At 39.6% G+C, this 23,219-nt stretch overlaps 1 protein-coding gene and 1 long non-coding RNA gene across 6 annotated transcripts in view; one reads left to right on the top strand and one right to left on the bottom strand.

Moving 5' to 3' along the window:
- The first annotated feature begins 14,462 nt into the window (after positions 1-14,462).
- Positions 14,463-18,014, top strand: LOC128087733 (uncharacterized). Its single transcript, XR_008209966.1, has 3 exons — positions 14,463-15,489; positions 16,835-17,037; positions 17,569-18,014. It is a non-coding gene; the product is annotated as an uncharacterized LOC128087733 (long non-coding RNA).
- CDYL (chromodomain Y like) overlaps positions 17,916-23,219 on the bottom strand; it is a 104,748-nt gene continuing 99,444 nt past the window's right edge. For all 5 annotated transcript variants that reach the window (XM_052697569.1, XM_052697570.1, XM_052697573.1 and 2 more), the window contains 2 exons: positions 20,571-20,714; positions 17,916-19,710 (listed from right to left, as the gene is read on the bottom strand). In XM_052697569.1, the coding sequence (XP_052553529.1) occupies positions 19,552-19,710; positions 20,571-20,714 (303 nt within the window). In that variant the 3' untranslated portion in view covers positions 17,916-19,551. The remainder of the gene's footprint in view (positions 19,711-20,570; positions 20,715-23,219) is intronic.

Here is a 23,219-nt window from a genome sequence, read left to right as displayed (position 1 = left end):
AACAGAAGAGCTCCAAAATTATATCAGAGAACTAGGGATGAAGGAGGCCATTAATGATGATGCATTTGAGAGTCCTGACCTGTTAAGTTTCCAGCAGGAATGAGGGATGTCATACTACAACAAGTTCTAACCCACAAGTATGGGGCACTAGTTTCCATACTGAACCCTTTAGTGGCCTTGGAGGCCACCATCCAACAAGTCACCCAATTGGTGGCTGAGCTGGGGGAGACAGACCACCTTTGGAACAGGTGCAATATCCTGACATTGGAAGGGACTGAGGTCATCCCTTAATTAAAAGGGGGAAGTCCTACCCCATGCACTCCTCAGTTGGGACCCATACAGGTATCCTAAAAGCAGATGCTGAATGATTTAATCTAAGCTGGGGTTCAATTTGATAAAATTGATTGCTAGCCCAATCGTGTCTTTCTCTAGCTGTGGAGACAGTGGGAGAACAAGCTAAAGTTTTAAAATGCCTCTTAAAAAAAAAAAATAAAAAAAAAAAACAGGGGTGAGAATTATTGAAAAAAATGCCAACAAGAACATGGAACCTGAAAGATATCCTAGTTCCTAATAAAAGTAGAAAGCTTCCTCAAGTGACCCCAGTCACTATACCTTAGCTACCTGAGAAAAAAGAATTGGCAATTGCTCAGGTTACCTGCATGACAGGGAATGCCAGCCCTTCTGCACCTACAGCCCCCAGATGGGACCAGAGGTCTTATGTTAAGCTGACTATTTTTTTGGTCCCAGAAGAACATACAGTTGTACAACCAACGAATACACAGATGTTATAATTAAGAAATACATAAGAAAGTTATGCTAAGCAAGTTATCACACTAAAGAAGAACGGATGGAAAGCTTACCCCTGTCCTGGGCTTGCTGAGAAGACTCTAAGAGTCTTCTCCCCAGTCCCTACCATGCCAAGGTATCTGCAAGAAGTTTTGGGTATATTGGGATACTGGCCTTCCTTTATACCCCAGTTAGCACAGCTGCTGAAGTCTTCGTTTGACTGAAAGAAAAAAAAAAAAAAAAAAAAAAAAAGCCTTCCAGCAAGCAAAGCTAGCTGCTATAAACAGGCCCAGGCAGTGGGTGTATTCAGTTGCACCTTTCCAGCTGAGCTAGATGTCTCTGTAACTCAGGATGGGTTTGGCTGGAGCCTATGGCAGTGTCAAAATTTTGTTTAAAGCCTAGTTAGGTTCTGGTCTCAGGTTTGGTGAGGAAAGGAATCTTGGTGTGGAGGGTAGACCTACCCGTTCTGGTACCTCTGAAACATCTATGCTACTTCCTGTGAGTCACTTTGAGTCCTCAGGGTCACCAGGAGGAGCAATATGACATCGAGATGCTCTACTGTCAATACAAGTTCAGCATGACACTCAGTGGTGCACTTTATGGGGCTGATAGAATTCGGGCTGAACCTTCCCTATAGCAACTATGTGCCACCAGAGAGCCACTGACTACCGGTCCACGAAGGAACATGAACCTCAACCAAGAACCAGTTGTCTATCGTCTTATATTTTGTCCGTCTACACTGTGATGGGCAAATTGTACAAAGCACTGTGGTATACTGGGTCACTGTAATGGAAAGGGGTTACCTTCAACCTGCTCAGTCTTTGGTTCACACCATGAAAAGGTTGAGTGTAGCAGAAATGCTAAGTGACCAGTGATTGCACACCTGGTAAGAAGGCAGGATCAACCCAGGGGAGCTCAGGTGCAAGCAATGCACTGAGTGACTGAAAGGGGTAGAGCCAGGATCTATCCTTTCCCAGACCTCATTTAAGGGTTGGCAGTGGACGTGAGGGTGTCTCACTTGAGATTCCTGTCTGAGGCCTTCCAAAGGTAAGCAGCTTTTTTTTTTTTTTTTTAAATAAATTTTATTTAATTGCTTTTGTAGCTGCTGTGTTTGTGTTTGTTCTCATTTGCTGCAGCCTTGGATTGTGTCACTGCTATTATTGCTGTTCTTTCCATTGTATTATAGTATTACAGTTAGTTAAGTATTAGGGAGAAAAGCTCATTTTAGGCTTGAACGTTCTGTTTCTTTACATTAAAGATGTGTAAAAATTTCAAATGCATGTTTAAGACATTTTAGTGTACATGCAGGCAAAAAAAAAAAAAAAAAAAAAAGCCTTCTCTGTAAATTAGAAAAGGGGAGAAGAGAGTTGAGGAGAAAATACATAGGAGTAAGTGGGACGCCTGCTGAACACAGATAGGAATGATGGCTATAGACCTCCTTTTTGGATATGGCAGGTAAGAGGTGGTTACCAGAAACAATTTGTTACTAACAGCCATACTAAAGGCTTATTGCTGATTATTATCATTACTATCTTGCTAATTCCCACACAACCCCAGCCTCACCTCATCTCTACTTTTAGAATTGGCTTATGTTCTTGCTTATAAAGCAAGCCTTCACAGTCATGATATCACAGAGATACATTTCAGGAAACTACACCATGGATATCCTCAAGCAATTTAGCTGAATTGAGACAGTTTTTGTAAGTAACAAAAGTTAGTTAACGCTATGGGCATAGGCAGCTTGAAAATATCCAGTCTAAATTGTGTTAAAATTTATGAAAGGTTTTTTTCTTTTTTTTTTTTCTTGGTAGTTCACTGTTTGTTCTATGAAATCAGTATATTTAAAATACCAACACAGTCTAAAATGAAAATTGTCCCATGTGATGGAGAAAGAGAGAAATAGTAGTGATGAACTGAGGAGGAAAAATTCAAGATCTCTTATCAGTATGAGTGGAACAGCAGAGCAAAAAACCTGGGGGAAGCAGTTGGATTTTTTTGTTGTTGTTTATTGATCCTTTTCAGTGAGGAAAATCATCCTGGATGATAACTGGGTATTTGTCATACATCTGCATCATACATAACCCCTTTTGGTCAATTGTAAGCATTTTGCAAACACGCGACTGTGACAAATCAGCGTGCTGTTTTCTAATTCAGTACATTGCTTTTCCCAATTATCCTGCCATGAGATGTTTCTAATGAATTACCAGGAGCAGAAATGCTGCCTTGTTACATGTGCAGACATAAACTCACATAATGAATGGTGAACAAGAGTCTTGGAAAGTTCCTAGCTTGGTTCTGGTTCTTCACTAGAGGACACTTGATGTGTTGACATTTGAATGTGTCAAACATTACTGTTTCATTACTATGCAGCAGTGTAGATGACTTCATTTATTGGCTAAAGTTTGCTTTTGAAAGCCTCTGTTGAGGGATTACACCACACTTCAACTTCCACAAAAAAGACTAGTAAGTAGAAGCATCTTTTTCCTCTTTATCAGAAGGTCTCTTAAGAGTTTCTGCTTTCCTGAAGTTATAACTGCAGAAAAGTTTTAACTGCAGACTTTCCAGAGCTGAGAATCTTATTTGTGTGTTAATTTCCCTTATTAATTGAGATCAAGGCATTAAACCTTATTCATATGCATTGTAATATAGTCAGCAGGAGTGCAGCAGCTTTTGGTCTTGAGACTTTAATGACGCTGCTAGGATCAGGTGAAGTGACTTTTCTTTGAGGCAGCTCGTTACGGAGCACCTGGGATAGCTGATGAGGCAGCTGGTGCAGAAGCACTGGTGGGTAAACTCTTCTGGTCTCACTGAGATGGTTCTGGAAAGTAAGCTCGGAAGTCGAGTGTTTCAACTCTTATCAGTTTTCCTCAGCACGTGAGTACTAAAGTTAATCTTTTAGGGATGTCTGGGGAAATCCCATCAGATTGGCCTCTTTACAGTCATGTGAGAGGTTCTTTACATGGTTCTCTTTACAGTCAATGGACTGTAAATGCTTCACAGCACCCAGTGGTGTGAGTAGAGTCGTTTGGTTATGCTGCTTTATGCCATTTCTAGTCATTTCCTAGTGGTTGTTTCAAAGGGCTTTTCCAACTATGGAAGGGATGAAAATACTGTCTCTCAGTCCTGCAGCTGGTTGGAGGTGCTGAGCTGGTTTTGAACTTTTCTATTTCCTTTAGGCTCTTATGAACTATCACTGATAATACTTGGCTGTAAATAGTCACTACTGTTGTCTGTTCTGAGGCTCTGTGAATGGTACATTACTCAGATCCATGCTTTCCTAGGAAAGCTCTATGGAAGGCCTGCCTTTCAGAAGACAGCCTGTACTTTGCTGACTGGACTTTGTAGTTGCACGAGAGATTCCACTGAGTGCAACTGGCTTCTTTCTACCTGCAAACTACTGTGATCCTAGGGAAGATTTTCCTGAGATGGGTGAGAAGGGACAGCAGCTTGTTCCCTACAGTCTGTAGGACAGACAGTGTGCTGTGAGGAGATCAGCATGTCTTCTCCAGGAAACTCCCAAGCATGGGTAATGCTGAAGAAAGCATTATTGCTTGTGTCCTTGAGAGACTGCTTAGTTAGGGCTGAGCCAGTAATTCAAGAAAAAGAATTACTGTGCAGAGAAAGTGAGGTGGCAGGTGAAATTTTGCAGGAGAACGAAAGGTAGCTGTGGGTGGTGTTCTTGCCCTTCGTGCCTGACTGTGAGGGAGGACAGGAAAATCCAAAGGGTTCCTGAGAGCTGCAGAAGTAACAGGGAGCAGCTGTGCGCCAGCTGCTTCTGAGATCAAAGGGCTGACTGCTCACTATGAAGTTTGGCCTCTGGGGAGTGTTTTATCTAGCATGGAGAAGGGGAGTCAAATATTTGGATGCAGAGGCAAGCCTGGGGCAGGCTGGTTGCAGAAGCAGTAGAGACTTTTGTCCTGGTATGCGGATAGTGATAAGTCGTTCCTTGAGAACTAAGGAGAAAATGCTCTGCTTTAACCTCAGCCCTTCTACTGAGCTGTGCCAGTTTTCCCTGGGCAAATGGAAAGACAGGAAATTTTATTGCGAGGCTAACGGGTGATCTTGCAGCAAGCTGGGAAATATGTGGCTGGAAATTGCATAACAGGAGTTAAAGTTGGTAGCACTATTTTGTTTGAAGTAATAATATTAAGTAATACTAACATGGGGAAATCTAAGAAAAGTAGAGGTAAGGATGAGGAAAAAAGAACTTCAACTATCCAAAGAGATTCTGAAGATGCTGCTGTTGTAGTGAGGAAAGCAACAAGACAGCACAGCTTAATTTTGGGCAATGCAGGAGAGACAAGAATGAGTGCTGATCTGAGGCTGCATGACAGAGAGGTAACAGGGTTTAATGGAAGAAGTACTGCTACTGCCAAAAACAAACGAAACAAAACCCTGTAAAATAAATAGGTAAGACAAAAAGTCAAAAGGAAGAGGGCAGAGGAAGGCTTAGACAAGTATTTCTTTCCTCTCTCATAAGAGGTACGCAGCAAGTCAGATGCTGATCTGCTGTTAGAATGAAAGCTCATTATAGCTAGTCCAGTGCTCTAGGTACTAGACTGTAGTTCCTCTAGTACTGTTAATTAAGTGATAATTTCATGCATTGGGTCTGCTTTTAGCATTTCTTTATGTAGTGGCTATATCGGAACACGTTTGAAGTATTTAAATCATTTTTACTCCTGAAATAGAACTTAAAGAGCAAAAACAGAGTAATTCAGCGAGCAGGCTATGAAATTCCCACTTTCTGAATAATAAAAACCTCTGCTGGCAGAGCAAAAAACAAACAAACAAACAAAAAAAGGCTTCTGATTCATTCTTGGAAGTTTGCTTCCAGTACTGCGTGAACTGTTTTAATGTGGCCGGATACAGCAGCAAAAAAAGTAGGGCTGAACTGATTGGAGCAGTTCTTGATTTTTCAGAGTAAGGTGAGGTGGCTATGTCGAGTTTCTTTTTGTAGGCTATATTGTAGCGGTTCTGTGGACTTCCTTACTAGAAAATGGCTGTGTTTTGCAATAAAAGAACATTCTATGCAGTAGTATGTGCTGTTTTGTCTGGCGGTGCTGAACGCTTCCTTTATCCCCACCCGCTATCAAATATAGTTGAGCGTCAATATTATTATTAATATCTCAGCCAAACTTCAAATTCCTGTGTTGTGTACTGATAGGGTTGTAGAGTATGTGGAGAAACTGGGTTTCGTTAGTGGTTGTAGCTGAAAAATAGTGTATGTATTGATTAATCTATCGTTATATTTTGTGCCTTTCTTCAACACTACTAAAGTGTGTGTTTTAAGAGTATAATTTAAGCCACTGTGGGAAGCCAATGCTGTTACACCACAGCTTTCAAAAGTTCTTGCAGTTTGACACCAGAAGTTGGCACTGGGGTGACAGCCTTATTGAGCTGGGCACTACGCTGTCATTGCACCATCACAGACTTTGTGTTATGGAGTGAGGTATCTTCATTATTGAAGCAAATTAGCTGTCAGCATAAGGCAGGCACAAAATGAAGCAGCTAAGCATCAATTCTTGAGCCTGTTAGATAATAAATCCAACTGTAGAGCTCCTGGAACAAGAATTTGCAGTCCCTTATTTAACTTAAGTGTGTTCAAAAAAAGATTTATGCCAGTGTTGTTTGTTTTCCCATCATTGGTGTAAACACTCTATCCTGTACTCTGTTGTGTAACTGTTTCAAGAGGAATCTGAAGGTGCACCAGATTCTTCTCATTCTGCAGTTCAGCTCCACCTGCTCTGATTTTGTTGTGTGGGGTTTTTTGTTTTTGTTGTTGAAGAGGGGAGGTTGAGTTGGGAGAGCTGCCTGAAGGACTGTGGTAGAGAGAGCTGGATTTTAGTTCTGATAACAAATTACTGGGTGACCTTGTACGGTTTGCAGTTCTGTGCTGCTCTGACAGTTTCAGTGCATCAGGCTCAGTGATACTGCTGGCTTTGCAAAGCACATTGGGATGGCTAGAGGTACATGCAATGCTCACAGAACTTCAAAACCTGTAATCAGCTCTGGCTGCATCTGTCTTCCTCTGAAGGCTGCTGATCAGAGAGCAGTGGTTTTGACCAGAGCTTCAGGGCAAAACAAGTCATGTCTTTCCTCCACCTGTCTGGGGAATGATGTAAATGAAGGAAGTGGTGTAGGTTTTATTCTGCTTAAGGCAAGGCTGTAGTTGCTGGAAAGCATGATTCTGTTGGCAACATTGTTGAGAACAGAGATGAAGGGTAACTAAGGGTAACCTGAAGCATTTGGGATATTTATAAAAATGTGAAATGGCTTTTCTTGTTAAAAGAATGGTTGTACATCATTAAAGGCTACAAAAGCGAAGAGGGAATGTTCTTTTCAGATCAGGAGGAGCAGTCCTTAGCGGCTGCTAATCTATTTATGTTCCAGTCATACTCAGAGTGTGACTTTGTGAGCTGAATTTTTTGTAATTAATTGCCTTGAATGTGTCACTCTGCAGCAAGATTCATTGTTCTGTTTTCCCCAAGAGGAAGGCTTGGATTTTTAGCTTTAGGACTTCCCTGTAAAATGAGCAGAGAGACATGGCAAAATTCCCACATATTGTTTTGTTGAAACATTATTAGTTATGGCTTCCATTACAGGAGTGTCAGTGCAATGTGATCTAGACAGAAACTGGTGTGTCTGGTGGGAAGCAGCCAGTACTCTTCTGAGGATAATACATGAGTTTTAGGAGTCAGGTTTGGATCCCTGTTGATAGAGTTCCTGGAGCTTTGCAGAATCAGTAGGATGCCATTTGCTTCCTTGGTTTCTCAAAAAGAGTCTTTATTTATTTTTTTATTTTTATTTTTCCCCTCAACTTCTTCCTGCCTACCCTTTTACTATTCCCCAAGCAATGCTCAAAACATCTATGTGTTAAGCCAAGTTAGATGAAGGTGAACTAAAAGCTCCTTGCCTTGGGTGAAGATCTAGAGGGACAAGATTAAAAACACTGCCAAGAAGCTATGTAACTTATGGCTTCAAAAGGGCCTTCAGCTCAACCTTTCTCATTTACGGGAGCCCTCCTCCTCTATGCCTTCCCTCGAACAGAAGTGAATGCGTTTTTAAATAGTGAAGCATTCCTGCAGCTTCCTTTCAAGTCCCTAAAGTATTGTTGGCCGTGGGAACCTCTCTGTATAGCTCCTATGCAATTGGGAACTTGGAGCATAGCCACAACACTTCAGCGTAAGAAAACACACATGCTTTACACAGAGCTTCTCACTGACGTTGGTAATCTGGGTGGGACAGCCAATTTTTATTCTATAGATTTACTACTTTTGTGAATGAAAACCTACGCTGAGTTTTCTTCCCTAGGGGCTGGAAGTGGAGTTGCTGTTAAGTTTCAACTAAACTTGAGACATCCTTAGATCCAGATGCTGTTCTTCCTGCTCCTTCTTTAATCTGTGGCCTGACCAAGTTAACTCTATGCTGAGGACCTCTAGGAAGGGGAGCTGTGAAGAATATTTTTTTTTTTTCTTCATGCCTATCAGAAGGCCCCATTCAGGACTATTGTGGGGCTTTGTAGTCTGGAATGGCTATTTCTTATTTTTTCTGATGCTGGTTTTGGTAGGCTCATTGAGAAAGTGCAAATGCTCCTCCTGTATTTATTTCTGTAGTTTCTAAAATTGTTTATTGTGCTGAATTTGAGAAACAGTGTCAGGGAGATGGGCACTGCTGAAGGCAGAGGGCCTGCCTACCTTGCCCTTGGCCAGTGTTTGCCACAGGCTGTGTAGATAAGCAGGATTTGTTTCCAGGAATAAAAACTGTGGAGTTCTTGGCCTCTCTTATGGAAGAGCAATCTGGCAACCACCATTCAGACAAAAAGCTCTCAGCACTGACAATTCTCATTGTGACTCACAAATGCTACATCTCCAAGAAGGTGGTGGGATTGCGTTTTTGTGGTTTTCCTCTCCTTTGTTGTTGTTGTTCTGTTCTTGGAGAGTGGTCATTCGTTTGTCATTTTCTGGAAGACTCCGAAAAGATGGTTCAGAAACAAAGAAGGGATAGAAAACTGCAGTGGTAACATAAGGCAGAGGTTTGATAGAGACTTTTCGATAGCATAGAAATTGCTTTATGAGGAAGATTTTTTTCAACGTGTCAGAAGTTCTCATCCCTGTAAGTTATGAAGGCAAAGTAAGAACACAATGAAGTGTGCAAGTTCACACAATTACTGCTCTAAAATGGCTGTTTTGCCCTCTTTCCCCCATTTAAATTTCAGTAACAATAAAAAAGTAAAGGTGGATAAGGAAAAAAACTAGAATAAATTAGAAGTTGGTCTTGGGCTGAGATTTAATATGATAAATTTTGCCTTAGGGAGATCTTTTAGATAGCGATTGAGGAGAAAGATAGAGCTTTGATGAGTTGAGGTGTTGATGAGTAGAGATGAGTTGAGGATGTGCTCTGTTTTACTTCTCCAAACTCAATAAAAGCCATGTGGACAGAACAGCTTCTGTATACACAACAGAGATCTTAACAGTTAAGATTTTAGTGCAAACTTTGAATTCCCATATTCTTCCACAGCCTCCTGAATTTCTTAAAAACTAGTTGTTTTATTAGGAAAGGTAAAATTACAATAGCCTACCCTGCCAGATGCTTCTATACATACTTGGATATATTTCATTCCCAGTCCAATCAGAAGAGCAGATACTGCCCTCTTCTAAGAGAAGACCTGCAAGTGCCAGCATCTGTATAAGAGTCAAGAATCTGGTTACCTTTGCAGTAAACCATCTTGGTCTCTTGTCCTTGCTTTCTTACGACAGAAGAATGCCTACCAAATATATATGACTTGTAAATTACCTGTGGTACACTTTCTTATAACTGTCATTGAGGATGGCATGTCTTTGATTAAATCATCTGCTGTCAGCCCTTGAGCTCTGTCCTCTCGTGATCTCTGAGCTGTTCTGTGTGGCCTTGAATGTGAGTTATGTCAGATTTCTTGAAGAACTCCACAGTTCTAAGCAGAAATAAGTAGCTGTCTTCTGGTGGACTTGCATTTATTTCCATTTTGCTGATTTTTTGTTTGTTTGTTTTTATTGATTTAACTCCCTCAGAAGTTTTGCTGTGTTTGTAGTTTGGAAGTTACTACAGCCAAGTTTATTATGGGTGGGGGGGTAAAATTGATTTCTGCTAAAACCGTCCTGCATATACCTCCTGAGGATTCTTGCTGAAGGAGTTGGTATTTGGGAGTAGGAAAGAAAGGAAGCAGTACAAATTCTGAGAACTTCACTGAAATTCTAACCATTTCTGATGCTGGACATGAAATGCCCATATTCTGCAAGCAGTTTTGTGTCCAGTGTTGTAGTAATGTGCAAAAAGAATCCACTTCTGCCTTTCATTGCTTCCAAATGTTAAAAAATAAATAAATAACACAGACTTGGACAAATGTGGTAAAGTTCCAGGAAAGGTTTTGCTGTTGACAGAAAAAAAGGACAGAGAGAAAGGAAATGCACTTCAGAATGTTTCCCCCAAGCCAGTGCTTTCAAACTTGTTTGGTTGTTCTTAAGGTTCAGAAAGTTTGTCCTTGCCTGTGGTCAGACATATGCCTGTTGTGCTGTGTCCCTGTGGCTGTTCTCAGGATGTTGCTGTCAGCAGAATAATGTCACACAGAATGCTTTTTGGAGGTACTGGTCTAAGTACAAAATGGACTTATCGTGCCTTATTTTTCCTCTTTTGCTCTGGCTTGCCTCAGTGGTGGAAAATGTTGGTGCATGGAAATTCTGAGACTGTCAAAAACAATAGTTGTGTGAGATAGTGAAAAACATTTTCAATAACTCTTGAGCTAGAGGGAGCTTTCTGGGAAGGGAACTAGCCAAAGAGAAGTCTGGACTATTAAACGAATTATTCTGTCACAAGGTTTTTGAAAGCAAGGATGGAGCTGTATTACATGTTGGCTTTGTGGCAAATGAGAGCTGACTGGAACCTGCTCATCTGCATGCAGTTTGGCATGGATTAAAGTCTGGAAGCCCATGAGTTTTGTTGAAAAATGGCATTTTGAAAGAGGCAAATTGGCTGCTAGGAGTCGGAATCATGGCAGAGCCAAAATAAGCTTCATATTTCTTAACCCCCATGTCACTGTGAACTCCAGATTTTCCCCAAAGATGTGCAAATGCCCGAGGAGTGAGTGTTGTGAGCTGCCAGGTTATAGTGAGATGAGGAAAAGGAAAATACATTACAGCTGTCCATTATGTAAATACAGATTTGAAAAAGATGGAATTATTCAGACTTGACAGTGTTTATAAGGAAAGGGAAGAGGGAGCTATAGAATAAGGATAAGAGTGAGGGATGTGAGTGAACTGAAGACTCAAACTATGACTTCAGTGTTTGGCACGAGTCATCAGAATAAAAAAAGCACTGAGCTGGTGGGGGGCTGGGGAAAAGAGAAGTGTCAAGAGTAGCATGAACAGTGAGTCTAGAGCCAGCATGCTGAGCATTGTGTTAGTAGGCATCAAGTGGAACTTGTGGGAAAGATGGCAGCAGAAGAAACTAAGGTTGGAATGAAGGCAACCAAAAGATTTGCTATGCTCCAGTCACTTTTATGCTGCTATGAATTGGATGCAGCTCCGTGGGACTTTAGAAGAATGTCCAAAGATGCAGTACTAAGAGAGAAATAAGCTTTGTTTTTTTCTTATTAGAAAAGATGCAAATTAGATGCAGTTGTGATTTATGTGATTCTGAGTATGTGGGAAGCTGGCATCAAGGCCTGAGAAACTAGCAAATTAAAAAGGCCTGAAGAGAAATAAAACGAGATCCCAAGGGACTGTTTATTCGCTCATCATAAAAAAAAGATCATTAAGAAAGATGAGCCTGTTAAAATTGGATGATAAGTATAATTTCCAGCAGCTCGTAGCCACCAATGCTCATGAGCTATCTTATGTATATGTGAATGGGAGTTAAGGAGCCTGAACACTGTAGGATCTTGGGTTTTGCCAGTATGGTACCACTCCAGATAGGTGAAGCAAGATGATGTCAGAATTCCAGCACACCTGTGTTCCTTCTACAGGTATTTCTGACCCCATTAGATGGCAAATGGTTTTGCATGTCATTGGTAAGAGCTGTTCTGAACTTCTCTAAAGTTCTGCTTCAGGATCACTGCAGGATAATTGCAATGTAGCAGAGTGGTGAAGGACAGTAAGTATGATGCTGGACATAGTGCTGATGAGAAAGCCAGGGAAGAATGTGAAGGCACAGCCTTTCATGGTCTCCTGTATCGTATGGTTTCTGCCCCTTCTCTCACTAAAACTGATGGACACCACTTTTTGTGACTTTGTGTTTCCATCTTGTTACAAATTTATCAGGCAATACATAGTTCCAGCTACAGAAGGAACACTGCTGTTCAGATTAACTCTTTCTATATTAACTCTTTTCTTTTCATGAAAAACCCATGCAGGGCAGGTGACAGTATGAAATAATTGCACTCTAGCATCCTCTGTTTAAAAATAATTAAACTCATTCATTTTTGTTTATACCATGGGACATCAAGTAAAAGATACCTGATATCTACCTTCAGAGTTCCTAGTACTGCTTGTGAAAGTTTCTCTGTCATAGATTCATACTGCTGGAAAAACCAAACTTCACCATCTTGGAGTAATTCTAGGTTTATTAATTTAAACAACAATTAAAAAAGAAAAGAAAAAGAAAAAGCTTAGAAGTGTAGCTAAGATTTTTTTTGTGAAGTTGGAGGTCATCTTGCACCACTCCTGAGCCGTGCCAGCTCCCATATGCTCGTCAGTGCTGCTGGTTCAGGGTTGCTTACCCATTCTGGGCATCTGGCCAGCCTAACTTACAAAGCTGCAATTGCCTGATTGCTGGGAATAGTTACACTTCTTGCCTCGGATTTCTCATGCCTTCCTTCTTTCCTTCTTCAAGAAAGTCTTAACGTTTTCATGTCAGTTCTGAGCAGATCCTTACTTCTCCTCCAGGGTTTCCCACAGAGAAGCAGTCAGAGGCTCTGCAGCTCTGACAAATGCAGTCTTCAACAAAGAGAAGTGAGCATGTGCCTCCCTTTCTTGGGGCTGAAACTCTTCTACCCCTTTCTACTTAAAGCTTGGTCTTGCTGCTGGGAGGTAGGAAAAACAGATCTTTGAAAGATCTTTAGGTCTGTGAAAGATCTTTACTCTGATCTTCTTGCAATTTCTTGGGGGGTACAAAATCCTGCTGAGGATTTCTGTGGTCTCCCAGCTAAAGTCAGATTCTGTGTGTGCCTTTCTAGATACTAGCAAAATTACTTACTTTTATTCTTAGCTGATCAATTTCTCTTGGACTTCTGTACAGTTTTGATATAGTGTATTGTTTTTATTACATACACAGTGTTACAGGCTGTTGTATTAGTTGTTTGTTTCTGGAAATTCAGCAACTCATTTTGTTTTATGAAAATTGGAATCAAAACCTGTCTTTCTTTGCCTTTTGGATGTATTGATGTATTGAATTTGTTTCTTTAGTGTAACTTCACATTGGCATAAATGAACACAAGATCACAAAGCTCAGTTTGCAGACCCCTGTTTTGACATCACTGGTCATCAGGCCTACAAAGCAAGCAAAAAAACTTTTGCTTGGGTGAGCAGTGTTGCTTCCATTTGCTTTCTTATTTTGATCCCTTTAATTCAAGGGATCATCTTGTTTAGAAGCTTCTTGCTTTGCTTTGTTGTTAACCTTACTTAGAATAAAGAAAATCCTTCCTGAACAGCAGAGGGGTTGTGAGAAGAAAGGGGACATCTCTCTGCCTTTTGGCATTTGATCACAGCATGCTTCTATGACACAGTAGTCCTGTGATGCGATAGACCATATGTGAACTAGCACTGGAAGAAAACTGTTTCTTACTTTATCATTTTTATATGATGGAGTGCAAGTGTGATGTATGTATGTATGTGTTTTCTTTGTTCCTGACTTAGCAGGTTTTCCAGTTCTTGTTTTTAAAATAGAATTGTTTGACGAAGATCCCAGCCCAGCCTGACGAGCTCAGTGAACTTCACATACATACACTTTATGTATGTGGAGCATTGTCTGCATTTCAACAAATTGCTGCTGGCAGTAGGCGTTTGGTGCAGCATGTGATTGGGGCGATGTTGAGGGGCTGAGTATGAGTGTCTGCTCCCACTGAGACAGGTGGTACTATGAACTTATTGAAAATTAACTGATTAGAGGTAGGGATGCCAAGCAACACTTCAATAGTGTTAATATTCTGGGTTTTGTCTGGTAATTAGGACATTTTGGTGGAGATGTATAGGGTTATAACGAATGAGTTTCAGAAAACAGAATCACAGAACGGCCAGGGTTGGAAGGGACCTCAAGGATCATAAATCTCCAGCCCCCTGCCACATGCAGGGCCACCAGCTTCCCCATTTAATACCAGACCAGGCTGCCCAGGGCCCCATCCAATCTGGCCTTGAACACCTCCAGGGACGGGGCATCCACAACCTCTGGACAGACTGTTCCAGTACGTCACCACTCTCCTAGTAAAGAACTTCCCTCTGAAATCCAACCTAAATCTTCCCTCCTTCAACATAAAACCACTTCTCCTTGTCCTTCTACTATTTACCCTTTCAAAGACTTGAAGAGTATCTAGGAAATACTGTTTTATTCTAGCATTATGAATTGATTTCTCTGTGCAGAATTATGCAGTTTCTAGCATGTGTTTAGTCTAAAGAAATAGCCAGGGAATGTAGTAAAATGTGTTAATTTGGAACTAATGACTGAGACTATATGCTGTCGACTTTGGTAGTGCATTTGGTTACATTCAGGATGACTGGGTTGCTCTGCTGCTTGATGGGCTTGATCTTGGGGAGAAAAATACAAAGTTTTAAGCTACGAAGTCTAAAGCAAAGTTTTGGGCACTATGTAAAAGGCATGTAGATTTGTTTTCTTTAGCAATCCTATTTATCCTTGAAGAAACAAGTAAGACTTTTTCTTTATTCTTTTCACCAAAAGTCAAGGATGATTCCTGTCTGGCCCAAAATACACACGTCACTTTGTGCTCATTTCTGTCCTAGGGGATTTGGTACTGTCTTAATACAAGATGCTGAACACAACATGGTGGCCTTGTGCCGTATCATGGTTCTCATCCTGATGCTTACATCTTTGGAAAGGAAAAAAAAACTCGTGTGCCATCTTCAGCATAGCTGTGTCCTCATGCTGCATGATTTGAGGTTGCCATCTCAGCCTCTGATATAGCACTGTAACACAGCCTGAGCGTTGACAGCTGCTGGCAGTTCCTTAGCATGGAAAAATCATAAGGATAACTGTAAATGAGTTGAAAGGTATCTCCTCCCTCCTACTCATACTTGTCAGAACCCAGAAGAACATGAAGTACTTCAACTTCAACCAAGGTAAGTCATTGACCCATTTTACTGAAGGTCTCTCTCATCCAGAAATGCTGTTTACTGCCACTTTCTCTAGTTGTTTACAGTCCAATTCCACCCACCTTTGGGTAAAAGCATGATGAAGTTGTATCAGTGTAAGGGAAGACAGTCATAGCTCTAGAATTATGTGTGTTTCAATTAACTTCAAGTAAGCATAGCTTTAAGAAATGGATCTCGCCTAACAAAGTGATTTAATTCCCTTGAGCCTTGTTTTCAGAACAAGGTTCTGAAGTACAGAGAAAAGTACCCTTTAGCAATGACAGCAGCAACACAGCAAAGGACTCACTGAAGGAAACTGCTCTAAATGCTGTCTGGGCAAATTTGAAACTTGGAACAAGGAAAAGACATCTAGGTGAGTTTAGCTTTTAGCTTACCCCAAAATACCTTTTGTATGTTGTAGATCAACTTACACAGAGCAAAAATGTTGCTGTGCTTTCTATTTCTGTTCAAAATAACACAAGAGATGAGTACGTGTGTGGCTTTCTACCAGTTCCAAGTACATTCTTCAACCTCTGGCTTATCCAGTCCTGTTTCCTGACAGGAGAAAAGTAGTGTTATTTAACTCAAAATGATCTCAAGTGTAATGCAACGTTTTGTGAGGACTTACTCCAGCCCAATTGCCAATACTTATCCATTAGCTGTTTGCTCAAGTGCCTGTGGCCATACTTATTTCAGAAGAACTAGACTATCATAGAGAGATTCCTACACTGTACTACCACAACCCCTGTTCTCCTTTTAACTTTCAGCACCAATGTTTCTCTATTGAATTTTGCATTCACAGATTGAGTGGTACAGCAATGCAAAGTAGCAGACAATCTTGATAGGAGCCTCAGGAATCAGCTTAAGCCTGGTTCAGTCCTGTCTCAAACTTATACTCCAGTACCATCATCTCCAATTCTCTGCCCAATGGCTAAATGCCTGACATCAAAACAGGTTTCATGATTGTCTTCATGCCTGCAGGTTGAAAAAAGTGTAGATTTTTTTTTTCCTTATTACAAAAATAAGCTGCAAAACACCATGGGAAAGTTCTCTCAAGCATTCAGAAAGATCCTGTTTCTATGATGCTGCTTTGCACCTGGGTCCAACAACCTCATGATGCTCAGAAGTTGTTTACACACCAGTTCTAGAATCAGCATAGAAAAGCAGTCTTCATGTACAACTGCTTCTGGGAGGTTGCGACTCCAAGTGAGGTGCCTTTGAAGAAATGCTGGTTTCAGCAGCCCTTCTCACCCTTCTCCTGGGCCCAGTCAATCCCCCAGTGGGTGCAGCTGCCTTTAAGCAGCAGGAAGCTAAACCTGATTTATCTGTGCAGTGGTGCAAGTTTATGTGGAACACCACAAGTATCTGCAGTGAACCAGGCTAGACAGAGACCTGACTTCTGTGAAGGCAACTTGAAAGTACTCATGTTAAAAGCTCTTAAGTCACTTACTTATGATTTCTCATGTCTTACTGCTTGCTATTAGAAGGACATCATTGTGTTGGCTTTGTTCTATCATAGTTTTGAAAGACTAAACTCTCCTTAATGCTGTTCCACTCAGGTACACACTCCTCAGTTTTCTGAGGCAGAGAAGTTCTATTTGAGAGCAGCTGAAAGTAAAGTTCTGTTACCTATTAGATATTTGGAGGAAGAAACAGAACCTTATTTTTTCCCATTTCCTTATCAATATAATTTAAATTATCATTTTTTTTTCCTGCAGTGTTAGGAAACCATACAAAATAATAAGAGAGGACTACATAAGATTCACATACCTGCAGCTATTGGAGACAGTGCCCGTGGACAGAGATGGCAGCAATTCAGATTTGAGGGGAGGCTGATTTGGAAAAAAAAAAAAAAAAAAAGAGCACAGAGTTCTACTTCAACTCTGGAAGTCTGCCTTGCTGGATGAGCATCTCCTGTGGGGTAAGATTTTCATTCATTGCTTCTGTATATTCATTCTAGAACCAAAGAAATAATAAACCCTACCTTGTTTACTCCCTGTATGATTTCTTCAGTATAACAGTGTAACTGTGCCTTTACTATTTTACATTTTCTGCTGGATGCTTCTGACCTGGAATGAAGAAATTCCTCAGACCCTCCATAGGCAAGTTTTGCACATCGGTAACTATTGGGCACCAAAGATGCTTCCTGACATATATGGGGCTGTACATTATTTTCCTATGAAGCAGCATCTGTGTAGCTCAATGTACTGATATGTACATTTATGAATGAAGGCACAATTTGTAAGTGTAAGGTTTGTTACTGTGTACAGAAATTGGTCTGAACTAAGGATTTTTTCCAATTTATTTGCAGCTAAATATGCAAATTGTAGGCATAGTAACAGCCTGACTGACAGTAGCAGCACAAAATGAAGTGGAATTCAATTTCCACCTGCATTGACTGATCTCAGATTGGTGTAATTCCTCTCCTATCTCTATTCCTTTCTATCTCTAGGTCCAGTCTGCTGTTTCAGAGAAATTCTCCTGTATGTAAGGACAGCAAAAATGATTCTCAAGCCAGAACAGATGCAACCTGTGCCCAAATGCCCCTTCCAAGGTACCAGAAAAGGGCTGTCCTGAGGTGTTATCATCCTCTTGGAGAAAATGTCAGTGCTGTTTACCACAACCAGGTTTTCACTGAAGGAAACGAGTAAGAGCTTATATATGTTTGACAGCATAAAACATGAATAACATGAAAACATGAAAAACATGAGGTCACTAATTTTCAAGTTTTAAGCAATGCTTCCTCTAAAATCAGAACTGCCTTTGAAAAAGACAACTGTATGAGAACCACGTTTAAAATGTGTTAAGAAATATTAGTTTTATTTAACCAGTTTTCACAGCTGAATATTTATTCTATAAAAACTTTACAGATTGTACAGTTTATATATAGTTCAAACTACTAGAACAAAAAAGTAGGTCCCACAGATGCAAAAATACTGTACCAATCCAAGGTAAAGGCAGATTTACACACTGTACAGCTCTCCACTGGGAAGGGGAGGTGGGTCAGTTCCAAGTAAAAACTTCAAAACTGTACAAAAATAAGGTTTGATTTCTATTCCATTCTTCATAATACATTCAATAAGATTGCAAGCACAGATACCCAAATAATAATAGATATCTGCAGTCAGGAATCAATAACCACTCCTGAAAGGAATGCAAAATAGGTCTATTTACACAGGGCACTCTTTTACACCATACTGTATATAGTGTATATTTAAAATAATAAAAAAAGCATAGACAAAGAACATTAAACATCTAATATAAGGTAGTTTTTTTTTTTAAAGTTTTTTTTTTACTTAATAGTGTGCCAAAAGAATTTTAACTTATTAAATAATATATTCTAAGTGAACCTAAAATTTATGAACATAAAATGCATTTTTGGTGTAATACATCAATTAAACCAGCAAATAGGAAATAAAAACCAAACAACTGTATATAAAGTAGTATTCTCACCCAGCAACAGAAGCACTTATGTAGTTATTAAGAAAAAAAAAAAAGGCTATTTGAAAACCCACTAAAACTAACTTATAACTTAGGATATTCATACATAGATATTCAGTGATTCACTAATACTGCAAAACAAGCTTTTTTTGTCTTTTTTTCCTTTCCCCTCCACGTTCCCCCTGCTTCTCCTCATTGCCTTTCCCCATGAGACAGTGGTTTCTTCACGTTATCTGGGTAAGAATTAAATGCATTCCTGCTCTCTTCCTCCCACCCCTCTATACCACTCCCCTGGAAAGGGCAGTGTTTCCTTAGCATTAATCCTGAGCACGCTCTCTTTTGGGTGATATTTTTGATCTAAGCTTTAAGGAGTTCATCTGAAAAATGTTAGGATGTTCCACTGAGGTATGTCAGCCTTCTTCTGAGACAGTGCCTTACATCTTAGCTGACTTGTTGGGCAGTGAAAGTAAGGGCTGGCTAATACCCGTTTCGATTCTGTATTCTAATGATAAAAGAAAAGCATTATTCCAGACTTCCCTGCCACACAGAAAATAATGCAACACCATTTGCTTTTTAATCCGTTCTCTGCCTGATGATACAGTACTAGCCAACGACGACCAAAACTAGAGGCTTTAAGGAGATGGTGGGTAGTGCACTCTGTCATTGTTTACCTTCTGTGTGCATGTGTCTATGTACACGCTGTCAAGCATTACACTTTGTATATGTAAAAGCTATGTATATGTGCACACACACATACCTTATGCATGTGCATATATACACACACACACAACAATCAAGGAGAAAGGAGTTTTGTTCAAATTTAAGTGATACAGTACTGTCATACCCCTTGACAATAAAACTGGGGGGGTGGGGAGGAGGGATTTACTACTGTTCCCAAGCTGAGCCAGGGTGAGTTTATATAGGTTTTAAAATGGGCATATTTTGTTTGCCCTGATGTCCAAGAAGTACAATTCCAGTGTCAATGGGCACCTCATCAGAACTCATCGATTTTTCTTTGCAGATATTTTAACATAGAGTCCATCCCCTGTGCTGAGCCCCAGATTTTCTTCAAAACTTCACACTCCTTTTCATTTGCTTGTTCCAAGTCCACCTTCATAATATTACGTACTAGAGCTTTGGATTCTTCAAGTACCTACACCAGAAAAAGAAGAGTTTGTTCAGTTTTGAGCAGCTTGCACATTTAGTTTTATACAAACAGAACCTGATGTTATTCATATATGTGAGCTTTTCAAACTATTCATGTACTACACGTGCATGATTTCACAGTGATAACATGAGAAAACTAACTTCAGTTTGGTGAAGGTTAATGGTAATACTGTTATCCAAAACTGCTCTAATAACCAGGCCGACATTCTAACTTAAACAACATTTTAAAAAGATTGGGAAAAAAAAAAAATAAATCAAAGGTTGGCTTTTTCACTTATTCTCTTTCAAAATCCACAATATCTGTATGTAACAGTTGCTTTGTACTGTATTTCTTTCCCTAAGGAAGCATTGGATTGTGGTGGTTGCAGCCATCATGCAGAACTGCTGAAACACAGACATGAGCGCCACAAGCATTACCAGTAAAAACTGAAAGCTTAGCCTGTTGTCAAAAACTGCATTTTTGCCTACAGAATTAAGTTATCAATTTCCTTGGTAATTTAAGTTACAAATCAAAATAGGACTAGGGCAATTGTTTACACTGTTAATTAGAATAAGTTGGACTTATTTACTGTATCATTTATACTTAAGTTAAAAAGAAAGTATATTCTGAAAGAGTACAGTATGCTTAGCCACAATGTATTACAGAATATGGTTTAAAAAAAAAAAAAACACAACAGGTATGAATTCTTTAAATCAAGAACCAAAAAAAAAAAAAAAAAAAGCACATTAATACTCATTACTTTTTTTTTTTTTTTGAGAGGGAAGGTGTAACGATGTAGTCCAACTATACATGAATTATTTATTTCCTTACAATAAGTTGTTCATAGTTAAATTAAGGACACTTACAACTGAGTTACATGTCACCAGTTCCTTTATTCGAACCATTACTTCTTGTGTGAACGTTCCTGGCCAAAACACTTGAGAGACCAGTCCTTTGGCACAAGCTTCCTGCGCAGTCAACTTCCTTCCACTGAACAACATTTCATTGGCCTGAAGGGATAAAAAGTTACTTCTGGTATGAAATGTAATGAGACAGAACTCATTAAAGGAAAAATGCTCAAAAGAAAAGAGAAAATGCCTACGCTATTTGAGAGTTTGACTATGGCTCTTCCAGCTTTTAAAGATAAAGAGCTGCCTACAGATGAGCTGGTCAGTGGTGTTGACTATACAGCTTCAGTAGCTGTAGAAATAGAGGTCTATGATTAAGTGTGAAATGTGTAGATGGTTTTTTGTTATTTCCTATTCATGAGTGTACGTAAGCTTCGGCTTTCTTGGAGTACTGCAGCATATGGTACATATGGTAACAGATTACGATGCCTGACAGATCTGTAATGAACTCATCACCTTGCTTTCCATGATAGCAATGCTTGCAGTAACTAAGCCTTACTTTAAAAAAATATAATTTTTAAAAATATTTTTAAGTCTACATTTATGTGTAAATTATAAAGATCACCTAATTCTTGTGGTAGACCTCCCGTGAACTGCTCGTCTTGCAAGAAAAGCGTAGTTAAATGGTCTGCTGTTATTTTTTATTTTTCATACTGAACATTCTGAAACCTAAATATATATATATGGTTTATTTTGAGCCCATCTCACATGTCTTCATAGCATTTCATGTATGATGTAACATTTGAAATAGATGGCTCATCTTTTGGAGTTCAATTTCCAAAACCTACTGAAGCAAGTGAATGGGATATTAGCTGTTTTCTGTTCAAAGTCATAGAAAATTAATATTGAACTGATTAATTCTTTCTGAAGCTGATATAGGAATTTTTTTGGAAGGAATTAAAAAACAAACAAACAGAAAACCCACCACAACAATAAAAAACACAAACAAAAACAATCAGAACCCAAAATCTTAGGAAGATCTTATACATTGAAAAAAGCATTAATAAAAGGTACAGAAGAACAGTACATTTTATACAACAATCTCTGTAAAATTTGTTGATTTCCAATCACACGCGTGACTGTTTAATAGCTTCCCTGTTAAACGGGACTCTACATGTTTATGTATCTCTCTTAATGAAGATTCTTCTACAGACAATTAAACTTTGTGTTTGCCTTGATAGCTGCACAGTAACAGCCAGTGAAGATTAAAAGCTCAGAGTAATCGTCAACTTTGAAAAAAAATCAGCCTTACTGCCCTTTGATGACTAATTACACTGAAAATATGACAAAGTTATCACTGGACACTTGGAACATGAGGCTGTTCAGTTGCTGACTCCCAGCTCAGTTGGCTTGTGAAAAGGAATGCTTCCTAGGATCTTTGACATATAATGTATATACTCCTGTTAGTAATACCTTCTATGACAGGTTCCAGCAAACTTAACTACGCAAGATTTATCATAATAATATTTTCTAATTTTTCTGGATCATACACAAACAATACTGACTTGTAATGCTAGCCAAAAAATCAGTGATAGACAATTTTGACTGAAAAAAACAGGAAAGGGAGGAAAAAATATTTAAATTCAATTTTGAAAGACACTTAGCACTGATTTTGATAAAAACGTGAAGATAATCTACTGGGAGTTAGGAAATTTTACACTTGAAGTCAGCTAGTCAGTTACATATTCTTCACATAGATCTTAAGTGATGAGGTAAAAAATGAATGCTAGGAAACATCATCATTATTATTGTCAGACACTGTTCTCCTGAATGTGAAGACAACAAGCGCTAGCGGTGCAATTATCTTATTTCTGCAAGCTGTATCACAGCACATGCAGAAAACCTTGCATGAAATGCACACTCAATAGTGATCTTAGCTGACAGATTTCAAAAGGGAATCTTTAGATTTGTACATATTGTATGCTGGAGACCCACTGCCAAACAAGTTTTATTCATCTGACCACGTCTTGTATTTGATCTGAAATTTAACACACTTGTTGCCTACTATCCAAGAAATAAAATACAGCCGTAGAGATGAAGATGATAAAAATACTTCATTAACACCACATTCTCATGACCAATTCTCATATTCATGAACTCAGTTTCATACTTCTCCTTTCACTAAGGAACTGCCATAAGGCAATGAGACATCTGCTGGTCTCAGTTTCCCTCTTTCAACAGAAAGTGCATCACGGCACTTCCACACAAACATAGATGCCACAGAGCACCTCAACTCTCCCAAGCACTGCTAAAAGGCAGCTCCCTGTAGTGCTGAAGATCCTGACTGATGTAGACTACAGACTCTGGGAAATATGAATCCCCCACGTATGACACAAAAGCTTAAGATGCAGTGCCAGCATGCTGCAGACTGACTGAAAAAAAAGCAGGTGTGTATAACTTGATCCCACAGCTCCTGTGCTTTATAGCAAGAACCAGAAAAAACAGAGCAAGAACTCTACAGCAGACACACAGTAACAGAGCTTCCCAAACAGACTTCAGAACCTCTATTGCAGATTTGCTTTCAGAACTTGAAAGCAGAGCTTAAGCATTCTTCTAAATTTCTTGGTATTCCCAATACAGAATCAGTTTTGAATCCCAAGTCTGTAC

This window comes from Tympanuchus pallidicinctus, unplaced genomic scaffold (assembly GCF_026119805.1).
Source record: "Tympanuchus pallidicinctus isolate F22 unplaced genomic scaffold, pur_lepc_1.0 scaffold31, whole genome shotgun sequence".
In the NCBI taxonomy this organism is placed as follows: domain Eukaryota; kingdom Metazoa; phylum Chordata; class Aves; order Galliformes; family Phasianidae; genus Tympanuchus; species Tympanuchus pallidicinctus.
Note: the sequence above shows the minus strand (reverse complement) of the source record. Positions and strands in the feature narration are given on the sequence as shown.